At 38.8% G+C, this 15,446-nt stretch overlaps 1 protein-coding gene across 1 annotated transcript in view; it reads right to left on the bottom strand.

Moving 5' to 3' along the window:
* Positions 1–1,411: 1,411 nt before the first annotated feature.
* Positions 1,412–15,446, bottom strand: part of sptlc1 (serine palmitoyltransferase, long chain base subunit 1) — a 56,202-nt gene continuing 42,167 nt past the window's right edge. The window contains exons 11-15 of the mRNA XM_073477636.1: positions 12,843–12,939; positions 12,596–12,650; positions 4,283–4,400; positions 3,918–3,991; positions 1,412–2,981 (exon numbers count right to left, since the gene is read on the bottom strand). Of these exons, the coding sequence (XP_073333737.1) occupies positions 2,888–2,981; positions 3,918–3,991; positions 4,283–4,400; positions 12,596–12,650; positions 12,843–12,939 (438 nt within the window). The 3' untranslated portion in view covers positions 1,412–2,887. The remainder of the gene's footprint in view (positions 2,982–3,917; positions 3,992–4,282; positions 4,401–12,595; positions 12,651–12,842; positions 12,940–15,446) is intronic.

Below are 15,446 nucleotides of genomic sequence, written 5' to 3'. Positions count from 1 at the left end.
TTTAAATCCTGCAACTCATATCAAGTTACTTAGAACTGAAGAAGCTTCTCAGATGAGAGGTGAAATGTCTTCAAGAAACAGAGCCAAGTCCACTTGTCTATGATATAGCACTTAGAATTACCATGACCTGGTCAGGCTGGCCATTCAAGCACAGTAATACCATGGTCAGCAAACCAGAACCAATGGGGTTCCAAAACCTAAATTCTAGCCTGATTTAACCATTCCTTTACCACTTTTGATGTGTGTTTGAGATCATTGTCCTGTTGGACCACCTGATTGCACCCAAGACCCAATCTTCTGGCTGATGATTTTAGGTTTCCCTGAAGAATGTGGAGATAATTGTCCTCCTTCATTATTCCATTTACTTTCTTTAGATCCACTGGCAACAAAACAGCCTCACAACATAATACTACAACCACCATACTTGACAGTAGGTATGGTGCTCTTGGGGTGAAAGGCCTCACCTTTTGGCCTCCAAACACATTGCTGGTCATTGTGGCCAAAGAACTCAATTTTTGTTTCATCTGACCACAGTGTTTTCCTCCAGAAGGTTTTTTCTTTTGTGATCTTTTGTGATCAGCAGCAGACTTCCGTTGAGCCTCAAGGTGCCGCATCTGGAGCAACAACTTCTTTTGTGCACGGCAGCCTTTCAGCCCATGGCAATGCAAAACATGCCTGACTGTGGACACTGACACCTGTCTTCCAGCAGCTTAGAATTTATTGCAGACTAGCTTTTTGTTGGTGGTTTTTTGTTGACTCTTGACCATCCTGAACAATTTTCTCCCAGGAGCAGATGATTTTCTTCCTGAGCAGTGACACAACTGTGCCATGCACTTTATTCTTACAAACAATTGTTTGCACAGCTGATCTGATCTTGGGACCTTCAAGTGGCTTCAAGTGACTTTCCTGACTTGTTCAAATTAATAATGTGCTCTTTGAGATCAATGCTGAGCTTGTTACACAACTCCTAGTGGCTGTATCAAACAAGCCCTATGAGCCCAGAAAAGTCATCAGCTGTTATCAATCATAATCACCCAGAAGAAGTTAAGAAGACCATGCTTCAAAGCAAATTTGATTCACATAACTTTCTATAATCTCCAGAGTTGATTGATCAAGTGGCTGTATGTATATTTTTGCCACAGCAGATTTGGTCACATTTTCAGAGGACCTATAATAAATTAATTATTGAACCAAACTTCATGAATGTTTTTGGTCACAAAGTAATATGTATGAACTCCATTCCATCAAAGAAAAAATTGTGTTTTTTATCATTGGAACTCAAGTCTGCCATGATATACATGTTCTTTACAAGTGTATGTAAGCTTTTTACCATGACTGTACCTACAAAATCATCTCAACACCAAATAGATGCATGATCATTACACACACAAAAAAACCCACACACCATTACTTAATTTAAATCAGATACATTTCAATTTAATGAAAGTGGTAAAAAATGCAGTGACCCCTAACAAAAGAGAAGTAACACTGAAAAACAAAGAACAAAAAATTCAGGGGGCAGCCATATAATCATTGTGTTACGCCCAAACCATGCCTTTTCTAACACATAAACTGTTATCTTTTAAAGGAAGAATTTGTAGTGAGAATGTGTGTACCTCACAACTGCTTCAACATGTTTTTCTTCGAGATAGCTGAAGGTGAAATGATGAGATAGACATGAAATATAAATTTAAAGGTGTAACGTTACAGTAAAACATTGTTTAGGTTGTCTGCCAATTTCACTGGCTGTTATCTTTTTCGATGTACACAGCATTCTGTAAAATGTCACTCAGAGGCGCATTTATAAACTTAACTATAAATTATTTGAGTGACAAGGTTTATTGTTCTATTTACATTGCAAACTTCCCTGTTAATGTTTTTTTCATTTGATCCTGAATTGTGAGGCACTTTAGCAAGAATAAAGTCTGTTTGAATATGAGCTCTATAGATGAATCACTGCCCATTCTTTTAACGTTTAATAATGATGACTATTTAAATATTACCATAATGATTGTCTGCAGGAACATGTGCAGGGGTTATAAATTAACACAGCTGTATGTAACGGCCGCGCATAATGACAGCTATTCTGATGCTGATGATTACACCTTGCTGATGCTTCACCATTAGTTGCACTTTTATCTCTTTGCCATTCTTGACAGGTCAAATAAGTGGTGAAGCCACACAAGTATCCTTATGCAAATGGTTGTTTGAGGCAATTTCCACATCTATTTATGTATAATTGAGGGTGTGGAAAAGAAGCTCAAGCATGTGCGCTGCTTCCACAATGACTAAAATTTAGCATGCGTATACATATTTCCGTCTTTGTTCATACACACAGGTATAGTCATGGTCAGGTGTGGTGAAATGACCCGTGGCATACAAAATCACAACCTTTGTGTACAGTTCATGTGCTAGCAGACTGCAGACATATTAAACAAAGCAAGAAGCACACTGTTTTCTCTTTGGTCAGTATATGACAACATAACAAGTCATTTTTGGCTGTGGAAATCTAGTTGTCACTTCAGTTGTTTTTCTTCATTAGTGACTGGAGGCCAATACGAAAGACAACTGCAAAGTTCTGCTAAAGGTCCACACCTAAATTCACAACAATATACAACATGTAGTACATGTAGTATGATTAAAACACACAATAAAAGAGAGTAAACACACATATTTATTAAGAGAGAAACAAAACCAAGACTAGAAGAAAATATAACGTGTATTTTTTAACGTAAAAATTTTAATGACACGATCAGTGTGCAGGGCTTAGTCTGCGGATAAGAGCATCTGCTTGGGAGTGATCCTCTCACAGTGATGTACTCTCCAGTCCAGTGTGAAAGCTCCAGTGATGTATTGCTTTGTTTCAGCACTGACGAACAATACATCGTCATTTTAGGATAACTGAAGCTGCCTCTTTGATACATGACACAGCCTTCTGGATGTCCTCCTTCGCCTGTTTGATAGTGACCACCACTCTGATACTGAGGACACAAGTGGAGCAGTGCACAAAAGTGCAGTGTCAAGGCAATTGTCATATACACAAATGAGTCAATTGACACTTATTTCCATTGTTAAAATCTCTGCTCTTTACATGTTCTACATTAACGCATAATTATGAAGCTTTTATAATAGATGAATAAGGTACGACTTTATTCTCATGCTTTCCCTTTATGAAGTTGCAGGAGAATGACTAACATCTCCTCCCACACTGATAATAATACCTATAACTATTCCCTTAGCCCGTCTGCCCCTTTACTTCTCCGGTGGATGTAAATATACTGAAAAGACAGAATACTTTCAATTTCAAATTGAATATATATCTCTATAAATTAGTCTAGATCACTTACAAACATAAGTATACTGTAGTTCAAACTCACAATGTGTTAGTCTGTCTCTCAATACCACCCAACTTCCCTGACATGTCCCCTGTAGGGTTCAGCTTAAAGCCCATTGGTTGTTTCTGATGGGGTTAATCTCTACACTGCCTTTCAGACATATAGTTTGATTTTTATAAAAATAAAGGGCTCAAGAATTTCCTAAAACAGATGGACATTGTAGGTTTTAAAAAACTTCACTAAAACAGGAGGAAAAAGTGCATTTGTCAGGGACTACTTTAAGTGGCGGATTTGTCCACGTTTGTTGCTCTAAATGGGTATTTCAGGCAGCAAGATGGTGTATGTGGGATCAAGTCAAATACAGTAGAAGTGTGTTCATGGTAATGAATGAACATGTCACTCAGTGCAACACTGTGGTTCACTGATGTGTTTTAAATCGTTTTTGAAGAACAATGGATCTCTGTGGTATCTAGAGGAATAAGATGCTGTATATCAAACTTTGATACACATAGTACTTAGTAGGACAAATTTACCATTGGATTCCTTTACCCCTGCACGAGATTTGTTGGCAGAATCCCTTACCTTGGTGGGGGCAGGAAACGCTCTTCTTTTTCCAGGTAACGAGCGAGGGTCAGAGCTACACGTCTTTCCAAACACTGATAAAGAAAACATGGAAACTGCTATGAGACACTCAACAAAAATCTCGGTCATATAGACAAGATAGAAAAAAAATTCAAAAAGCTGAAATTATAATGAGGAGCCTTGTCAAAATAAGCAAAAGGGTTTAATATTGCTACATCTGGACTCTTGAAGAGTTTCACATATTAAGAACCTCTGTGGATGTTTTGACAAAATAAAGATTTTGGACTGGAAGTTTGAAAACAACTTTTTAGATAATTTTGTGCCTGCTGGGTTTGATGGAATCTGCTTGAGCAGAGAAGACTTACATAATCTACAATGGTGCGGAGCAGCTGCATGTCAGAGTCTCTGGAACCGGAGCTTCTCTCGAGCTGTAAATGAAGAGCCGGGGCAAACGGTTCTCCCACTAGCTTCAGACCTGTAGTTCTGTCATACATGGATAATCAGGTTAAATAAAAAAGCATATAATTATATAACACTGATAGCAAGACTGAAACTCTGAAGAACATTTCCATGTGAAATTGTGTCTTTGTTTTCCTCTGCTGGCCTGGATATGATGTGTTTTTTCCTTTGATACACAGGCCGGTGCCACCTACTTTAATTTTCTCCTGTTAGCAATGAGCTTCACGGGTAGGCTGTGGGCGACCTGTGTGGAGGCTCACTTATGTGCCAGGTCCAAATAATGATGCTGCATCAGCAGAAAGCTAATGGAGAGTAACATTGTTGATCCTAAAGTCTAGATCAACAATATGACAAATACCATAGAAAATTTTGAGTGGGAGAGACTATCATGACTACCCAGAATGTCTGCTGTCCACTTACATCTGAAGGAGAAAAATCATTCCTTTTAGGACAACAATGTAAATATCTTGGCCAGAGAAGATATATGGTTCACTGTCCTCCAGGATATGATGAAGTCATGATGCCCTCTATAAAATTTAAAAACATATGCAAGGGCAGAACATCGGGGGGGATTCTTGGTGTGGTATAAACGAGATCTTTGCCATCACCCGTCGGAACAACTTTGACTCTGAAATAAATCAAAGTGGCAGGGAGATAGTGCATCTCTGTCAGGCCTTAGGCCTGCACATAGTTAATGGTAGGTTCAGAGGGGACTCTTTAGGGAGATTCACATACTCCTCAGCTCTTGGGTCTAGTGTAGTAGACTATGCAATCACTGACATGGACCCCTCCACTAAAGATAAATATAAAGTGCACTGGGACGAGTGACAAGTAGAACAATGGGAGGTAAATCCAGCAAAAACCAGGAAGCTGGCGTAGGAAACCTATTCTATTTTAGCCTACTTTCCTATTTCTTAACTTGTTTTAATGTTTTGTTTTAATGTTTTTTAAATGCTTTTACTGTAATTGTATGCACCTGTAAAGCACTTTGAGTTGCCTTGTGTCTGAATTGTGCTATACAAATAAACTTGCCTTGCCTATATGTGCATTCACTGTCAGACAACAATCCCCCCTTTCAGACCACAACCAAATAAATGTGTTCTTTAAACTCTCAGATCAAATGAGCGACACAAAAAGGGAACCCAGTAAGCTGTTTCAATTAAATCCTACTTACAGATGGGCCCCAGACAGTGGAGACAAATTCATCATGGCCTTAAACTCACCTGATCTGATGAATGACATATCAATATATGACCAAAACCAAGATGTCTCTACTAGAGATGGTGTAAACAAGGCCATTGATGATATCAATATGATATTTCATAAGGCAGCTATTAAAGCTGACCTCATAAAACAAAAACGGAAGCCTGTTAAAAGGCATAACGCTGACAAATGGTTTGATCAAGAATGCAAGACCATCAGAAAAGACCTGAGAAAAATAGCAAATGAAAAACATCGCCAACCAAACAACCCAGCCTTACGCATTAGATACAATGAAATTTTAAAGAAATATAAATGTACAATTAGGAACAAAAAACAAAATTATACCCACATGAAACTTGAAGATATTGAGAATGCCATTAATCAAAATCAATTCTGAGATATGTGGAACAAGCTCAACACAAAGCAACAGACATTACCCATCCAAAATGGTGACATCTGGAGAGCACATTTTGAAAATCTGTACAAAGACATACCAATAAATCAAATCAATTCAGATCAATGCCTTCTGCTGTATGTTCAGTGCCTTCTGCTGTATGCGAACATTGCACATGCTAACAGGCTTTTTTTCTTTATAGTTTAGTTTATTTATCTATTTATTTATTTATTTAGTTTTTTTTTGTTGTAAGTATATTTTGTGTGAAGGGAAACTAGCAAATTAAGAATTTCATTGCCCGGTGCAAACTATGTTTCCACTGTAAATATGACAATAAACATCTTGAATCTTGAATCAATGTATTATACAAGAAAAACTCCAAACATTAGAAGAAACAATTAAAGACAACCAAAACCCCCTTGATTTCCCAATTACTTGGGAAGAATTGACCACACCATCTCTCCAGGCGAGGAAAGCTTGCGGTCCAGACAGCATTAAAAACGAAATGCTCAAATGCAGCAGCCCAGAGATGCAGGGTGCAGTGTTAAAGCTGTTCAACATTGTATTACAGTCAGGATGTTTTCCTGACATCTGGTGCAAAGGGCTCATTTCCCCCATTCATAAGAGTGGGGACAAATCAGACCCTAATAACTACCGTGGCATCTGTGTCAACAGCTGTCTAGGTAAATTATTCTGTAGTATTCTGAATAAAAGAATACTAGATTTCCTTGAGGAACACTCCATCTTGAGTAAAAGTCAAATTGGCTTCCTCCCAAAACACCGCACCACCGACCATATATATACCCTTCACACTTTAATTAACAAACATGTACACCAAACAAAAAATGGTAAGATATTTACTTGTTTCATTGATTTCAAGAAAGCTTTCGACTCTATTTGGCATGAAGGGCTCTATTACAGGCTTCTACACTGTGGTATAGGGGGCAAAATGTACGATCTGGTTAAATCAATGTATTTGGAAAACATGTGTGCTGTTAAAATTGGAGACAAACAAACTGAATTCTTCACCCAGAGAAGAGGTGTACGCCAGGGTTGACATTCAAGTCTGACTTTATTTAACATGTATATAAATGAACTTGCTGTTGAGTTAGATCAATGTGCTGCTCCTGGCCTCTCCCTCCTAGATAGAGAGGTGAAGTCTCTGTTTTATGCTGATGACCTTGTTCTACTGTCTCCTACTGAACAAGGACTACAGCAACAGCTGGACATAGTAGAAAAGTACTGTCAGAACTGGGCCCTGGCAGTAAATATGAAGAAAACTAATGTCATGATCTTTCAAAAACACCCCAGATGGCAGAAGAACAAACACCAATTTACCATAAATAATCATATCATTGAACATAGCATGAGTTATACCTACCTTGGTATAACCATTACAGCATCAGGGAGTTTAAACATGGCAGTAAATGCACTAAAAGAAAAAGCTTGAAGAGCCCTACATGCAATTAAGAGAAAATTTTATAATTTCCAAATTCCAGTCAAAATCTGTCTTAAAATACTTGATAGTGTCATCCAGCCCATTGCGCTGTACGGTAGTGAAGTATGGGGTCCACTCAGTCATCAGAGCTATATCCGCTGGGACAAACATCCAACAGAGTCTTTACATGCAGAATTCTGCAGATACATTTTACATGTACACAGAAACACACCAACTGCTGTAGAGCAGAATTAGGCAGATACCCACTGATAATTAACATTCAAAAGAGAACACTCAACTTTTTTAACCACCTGAAATCCAGCCCGAGACACCCTCCACTCCAAAGCCCTCCAAACTCAAGAGCTGAGCCCAGAAAAGAGTCCCCTATGTCAGTTGGTACTGAGGCTAACTTCCCCCTCTCAGACACAGTCTGACCAGCCTCACAACAACACTGCTCTCCAAACACCAATCAGAGTAAAGCAAATTATAACACAATGTAAAGAAACCTATCTGGAACATTGGAAAGAAGTCTGTCACATCATATGGCCAACTATAAAGATGCAATCTGCCTGTTCCCAGCATTAGCACAACACTTTGCGATGGTTAGCTTGTTACCTGTGACGATATATGCTAAGTTTAACGTCTCTTTCACATTAGCAAGTGACCGACCTGTCTGGGTGCGTTTTGAGATGCCTGATGAAATTCCATGGTGTATCATTTATCCTGGTGCCACACACCTGCGTGCAGCTGTTCGCTTATTTCCACTGTGCACAAAGTTATTGTAACCAAAAGTAATGATAAAAGGAACAACCCCCAGGAAGACTTCTTGTTGCCATGGTCAATGCATTTGCTGATCTGTGAGTGCGTGCACATAACGCATACGTTACGTTGCACATTATGACAAAGGGGAGATGCAGCTTGTCATACGTTTTCGATTTAGATTTAAAAAAGCAATAATTGCATGAAATAGAGGTTGTTCACGAGTCTCGAAGTCCAAGTCTCAGTCCAAGTCTCGAGTCCAAGTCTCAGACTCGAGTCCCCATCTCTGAACTGGAACGACCATCTTTGAACAGAGGAGGTGGCCTACGACATTACTTATCACCCACCTACAATGCTGTACTGAGTTCTCTCCCCAGACAGCTTAACAACCATTCACACCTGGGCTCATCTAGCATTAGCAACCCACATGAAGGCCGGTCGGGCCAACGACCCACAAGTGGCCCTAACGACTCTGAAACTCAGAGCTCACACGTGTCCTTAACAACTCTGTAAGGACACTCCCATACAGAGTTTAAAAGCCTGCAGCTCCTCCAGTTAGTTAGAACTGAGGAAGCCTCTTGGATAAGAGGTGAAACATCTTCAACAAACTGAAACAAGTCCAGTTGCCTACGATACAGCATTTAAACAGCAAGGTAAGCAAGCCTTTCAGGGTTATGAGCTAGTCATGCTCACAGACCCCATTGTGAGCTGACTCAATACTCACATTCCAGCAAGTGAAAAGCAAGTATGGTGTCACCAATGATGATTTCCTTAGATTCCTACAAGTTCGGAATTGTATGCTTTCTTATTTAAAAATCTTCACTGTTGGACTCGCTATTTCTAATATATAATCACAGTCAGAAAGTCAGAAAACTCTGACAAAGTTAAAGGCAGGTGGGAATCTGACCTGGGTACTATATAACCTGAAGCCTGGATGCCCTGAACAGCCAGACCTCTAATGTTTTAGCATCTAATTCTTCCTGGGAGAGGCAATTTAAGATTATTATACTATCCTATGATTATACATAGGCTTTATACTGATTTATACTTTACTCCTGAAGCTAGACAGAGAATGAATCCAGCTTTGTCAGATCTTTGCACTAAATGTCAATCTGCTGTTTGAGAATTTTTTTCATTGTTTGTGGAGCTATCCTCATATCCAGCAGGAATACAATTGTTCAACAGTTAAATGGAATTTAAAAAGCACCGTCTACATCTTAGTAGAAGTACTTGTCTGTTGGGACTAAATTATGAATTTCCCGCTGATTTTTGCAACAGAGACCTTTTGCACATTCTGCTGCATTGTGCTCGGAAATGTATCTTGGTCATAATGATCACTGATAAAGTTCCCATTCTTAAATCGGTGGCTCCAAACTGTGACATGTATCATTCTATTTGAAGCTTTGTCTACAGCCTTAAAGGATAAACCCTTTTTATTCTACCTGATATGGGACCCATTTCTTGAGTACCATGCACTGATGCATCTAGAAGGCTGAGGTTGGGACTTACAGAGCTGGCCTGGAAAAAGGATGTGGAATTATAGCATAGTATGATACCAAACTGTAAAGTATATTAGGCTATCATCCATGGACTACCTGGCCTCCCTTTTTTGCTTTTTTTGTTGAATGGATCTTGGGGGGATATCACTCGCTTATTACTTAAATCTAGAGGTGGCAATGTTAGCCTGTGATTCCCTCTACAAACAGAGTAAATAGGAGTAATAGATTGTATACACTCACTGGCAAATGTATTAGATATAGTTGTTCAAGTTTATAATGTTTAGTTTTTGTTGACATTGTTGGAAATGTGTAAATTCAATTATATGTTTATCATTGAGGTCATAGTTTAAAGTGGTGCTGTACTGAACTGCATTATGCTAGAGGGAGTTTTATTGTACTCCATATTTACAGACGTGTGGGTGAGAATATTAGAAACAGTTCAAAGCATATGGTAGTCCAGTACAATATCTTGAATTGAATTATAACAGAGGTGCACATTTTCAAGTGGTCATTGTCACTCAAATGATTAAACCTTGAAAACAACCTGAATGATGAATAGTAGGGGTGTCACGATTCTCCAAATCCTCTATTCGATTTTAAGGTGATGATTCGATTCGATTCTTGAGTGTTTTTTTTTTTTCTTTTAGCACAGATGCCATTTTTAGTATAGTCTAGTCTAGGATCATTGGTTTTATGCCATGATAACTCTTTTAATTTTTTAATTCTTATTCCAAAAGTCTACATGGTGTCATGAGTGATATAATCTCCATTATTTGTTTGCAATGTACCACACTAAGGACTTACTGTCAAATTTAAATAATTTATTAACAATATAAATGTAACAATAACTTGTTTCACCAGTCAATTGGAAACTAACTGTAAACAAAAGAAGAGAAGTCATAGAGGGTACCTGCTTTCCTTCACATTATCATACATGGAGGGCCTTTGTGGTAAGATGTGACCTGCTTGGCATTTCGTAGCGTGGTTCCAGTACGCTAATTAAATCCTTAAATCCAGGGTTTTCCACCACTGAATAAGGTTGCATGTCTGGTGCTACAAATACCCCTATAGCGCTAGTTATTGCTTTAGCGCAAGTTTAATTTTGTGGAAGTTTAGCTCTAAATGAGTACGGAAGAGTTGCCTGTGTTAACAGTGTAGTTTTCTCGGTTAGGTGTACTTCTCTGTGATGCCTGCGGAGATGTCCAGCCATATTTGCCATGTAACCTGTGGATGTGTATGCCACATGCGCATAGGATAGCTTACAAACTGTGGTTTTCTTGTTGACAATATGAAGTTGGTGACATAACTCACCGGGAACGCAAAATCGATCAATATCCTACTTACAATCGAGGTCTTGACACCCCTAATGAATAGATTTCCATTATACCGTGTATCCCTATTCTACACATACACATTTTCAGTCTGGTTTTCTTAAAGCTCCTCTCTTTATTGTTGTATTTTGGCATTTTGCACTTGAAAAATGTTGGTTAAACTGAACAAATGGTGATTTGTTCCCACAGTTTAATAAAACTATGGCATCAAAAAGTCAAGCTACTGAGGGGATTAGACCAGGTGACATTCAAAATTATTGAAGATTATATATCCTGTGATACGAATCAAAGCTTGAATTTAAACAATGCATTTAATTACAGACAAATGAGAATAGCAGTATAAATGTGTTCAATGTAAATCAATTTCACTCTGATATTTAGTAAATCTGAATTACTTTTGCTCAGATATGTAGTAATTCTAAAGTAGTTTTCCTTGTGAAAATTGATTTGGAATTACTTAATCTTTTTGAGCTATATAAATCATTTGGCATATTTTTGGTATATTTATATATTTTGACCAACATTGAATTTTTTTTGTTACCTTTTTTTTGTTTAAATGAAGTTAAATGATTCAATCGTTCAAACTCAAAGTTTTAGTAAGTGTCACCTGTGCCATCATTTTAAGTAACCATTGGTCAAACTTTTTACAGTGTACATGGTGGAGTACAGACCGCTTTTGTTCTAGCCACCTGGTAGCTTTTCTGTAACACTTCACTTCACTGAGCTAGCATGCTGTGCTTGTGTAAAATATGGGTGTGATGGATGAGACTGTGGGCAGGGCAGATTTAAATATAGCTCTCTTAATGTTTTCTTGCGCTGGCACAAAGTAATGAGTGAGTTATCATCAACAACTCGAGTAAACTTAGAATTATCTTCACCTGGTTCACTGCAGTGGGGCTTAGAGGAGATTCTGCAACAATGTGATAAACTACACCTTAACACACAAAAAGTACAGATAAAAGAACTGTTAACGTCAGAGCTTATCAATATGAAGGCATTTAATAATTTAGCCCCGGGCCTGTTTAACACCAGGTTTCAGTACCTATCCCTATCCACACAAACTGTTTACCATCATGCAACCAAACCCCACTCTGCCTATACATTATAACATTAACTTGAGTATGGATTCACACTGCGTTCTAGACTAAAAGCTCAGTATGCACTCCAAACAGAACAATTAAGCCTCGTTTCCACCAAGCAGTCCAATTCAGTTCAAGACGGAATAATGGCGCAATATTCCAGCCTTGAAAAGGCAATGTGAATGGGGCTACAGTTTCTTGCAGTGGCCAATCTGTAAATCTGGCCCAGTGCCTGTTGGTTTGAATTTTTATACCCTTCTCCCATATTGCACCTCTAAATAAGTGCTAAAACAACCACTTTTCGGTGATGTCACTGTACTCACCTTTTGCTGTCAATTGGTAAATAAAGAAATAGTACTGTCTAGCACCTATAAACAATCCTTAGGAAAGACCCCCCTTAGTCTTAGTTTCACCAGCAACAGACACATCTAAACTTTTAGATACATTCACACATATAAAAGGTCTTTATTCAACCCACAGTAATAGACAAAACACTGAAAAAAAAACTTAACTTACCCCTGTAAAGCCTTGTAAACATGTTTGCACTTTTCCCTCAGAACAGTGAAAATATCTGCAAAACCAGTGAAGACAGATGGATGATTGGTAACATATGATATGAGAACTGCTTCATGCTCAAACAAACTTGTATTAGTGTGAATTCTCTCCGCTTTCTCCAATAACAGCTTGTCTAAAATATAGATCTCTATACAGTTGAGGTAAATAAATGCTCCTGAGCAGAGAGAAGATGCTAAACAGTCAATACCTGGATCCTCCTCCATGATGTTGAGGGCTTCAATGGCAGCAGCAGCCAGCATGGGAGGCAAAGATGCTGAGAAACAGTATCCCTGGCCTGACAGACGCTACAAAACAAAGGAGAGACTTATCTTACTTTTTACTGTATAACAGTGACTGTCATTAGGATTATTATTTTGACAGTGATCAGGAAAAAAACAACGCCTATAAATTAATTTAAAATAAAATAATTAAATAGAGCCAAACTGGTAACATTTTGCATTAAATAATATTAATTAATGCAGGAGTAAGCATTACTAACAAATAGGATGAGTGACCCAGGACTACCCATCTCCATGCAATGATACCAAAAACTCCACAATACGATACCATAAGTAGTCCACGATACGGTATTTATTGCGATATTAAAAAAAACAAAGAAAAAGATGATTTGAACAATGTCCTTTTATGAATAAATCTGATGAGTACAGCATGTATTACTCATATAAAATTTGTTTTTACTCTTTACTTGAGGTACTACGGAGCCCCTAAAGGGACATGGGGGGGGGGGAAAAAAACGTAAACGTTTCACGTGCTCACAAGAAACTATCTGGTGCTCACCAGAAACGTTTAAGTTTTTTTTTCCCTTCACGTGCCCAAATTATGTGCGACAATATCCCTCAGTCTGGGATATCGTTTGAAAATGGAAGTTTGATACATGAACACGATTTATTTATTGAAGTGTAGTTACATGAACTCAGCCTGCATCATGATCAGGACTCACAATGAGGATATGGAGTGTGAGGATTGTGGTGAGAGCTGTCACTGACTTTATTTACAGTCTTTCTTAAATCATACAATCCATATTCACAGGTGGTTGAGGATGATCCAGATGAGCTGACTGGAGAAGGCAGAGTGTGCGGCAGAGACTGCGCTGTCTCCAGTGCGCTCTGTGCGCTGTCGCACCGAGTGCACCTGACAGTCGTGAGCATTTTCATAAACCTCGTATTTGTAATAGCCTCGTATTTGCGCTTGTAGTGAAGTGTAATAATTATTCCATAAACACCTTTCAACAGAAACATTTTTAAAAAACCCAGAAAAGTTTGGTGAGCACGTTTTCATAAACATTCAAACCAGCAGTGTTACTTGCGTACTTGCACTTCCGTATTTGCGCTTGTAGTGAAGTGTAATAATTATTCCATAAACACGTTTCAACAGAAAAATATCAGTCAACACAAATTTTAAATCAATATTTGCCCACTGAGCACTATCACATTCCCTGTTCTGGAGCGCAGAGGAGAGGGCCGGACTCTTTGGTGACTAAATGATCCAGTAATCATAATCGATGGTAGAAATCCAAGATTAAATCAAAAAGCATTAAAGAATGAATAGCCTACTGTTCATGTTTCACCAAATACGTGTTTTCATGTAGTCTGTGTGTGAAATTGCTGCAGTGGACACGACTGTCAGGTGGACTCGGTGCACTCTGCCACACAGAGCGCACTGGAGACAGTGCACAGAGTGTGCTGGAGACTGCCTTCTCCAGTCATCTGGATCATCCTCACCACGTGCGAACATGGATTGTATGATTTATGAAAGCCTGTAAATAAAGTCACTGACAGCTCTCACAGAATCATTACACTCCATATCCTCATTGTGAGTCCTAATTATGATGCAGGCCGAGTTCACTGTAACTGCACTTCACGAAAGAGAAAGTATCTCGTGCGCACAAGAAAGTATCTCGTGAGCACGAGAAATGTTTAAGTTTTTTTTTTTTTCCCCATGTCCCTTTAGGGGCTCCGTAAGGTACTTCTGTTTTCTTTCAATGATAAAATAAAAGTAGCCTGCCATGACCGAAGAATGAGCAAAAAGTGAATTGCCTATGGCAATGAATGACTGGACTATGTCCTGTATATATACACAATTGCAAAACAATACAGCAGCCAGTAGCCAAAAGCAATCCCTCCCTTCCTGTGGTTGTACAGCGTGACTACCAGAGCAGCCAGGGGGCTGTGGCACAGGAGGACAGCTGAGAACATGCACTTAGCCGTGGGTCCCACCTATCTCCATCCCTCTTGTTGTCCAGCAGACGAAAACGAAAATCTAGTATAAACTGTATATTCAGTTGTTGTCTTGTGTTAATGGGTTGACATATTTTTCTTGGGGTAGGTTTGTAAAAACAAACAGCCAGCGGCAGAGCTGACACAGCAGATTGTGAGCCGTAATTTCCCCACCAGTAAACACAGGATAGGTGTGCCGGCATGAAGAGGTCAGAATGTTTCCCCGCAAAACTACAGCTCAAAGCAGCACAGTGTGAGTTAACAGTCACAGTCAAACATAGTGACCACAACCAACAAAGCCAACCAATCAAAAGCTTAGTAGGGCAGGTCTTATGAGAACTAAAAGGTAAAAAAATGTAAACTTAAGGATCAAAAAAGAACTTTATTACTAAGATCTTATCTTATCTTAATGGGGGACCCATAATAACAGTAGGCTGTCTTCTTGTGCCATCTGCTGTTCAGAGGTAATGACAATGACAAGGTAAAGAAATGATAAAGAAAACACAACAGACACATCACTGAGTGGAATGGACTAAACTGGACTGTTGTGGGGTGAAGAAAACAGAGGCTTTTCC

Source organism: Pagrus major, chromosome 12 (genome assembly GCF_040436345.1).
Source record: "Pagrus major chromosome 12, Pma_NU_1.0".
Taxonomy (NCBI): domain Eukaryota; kingdom Metazoa; phylum Chordata; class Actinopteri; order Spariformes; family Sparidae; genus Pagrus; species Pagrus major.
Note: the sequence above shows the minus strand (reverse complement) of the source record. Positions and strands in the feature narration are given on the sequence as shown.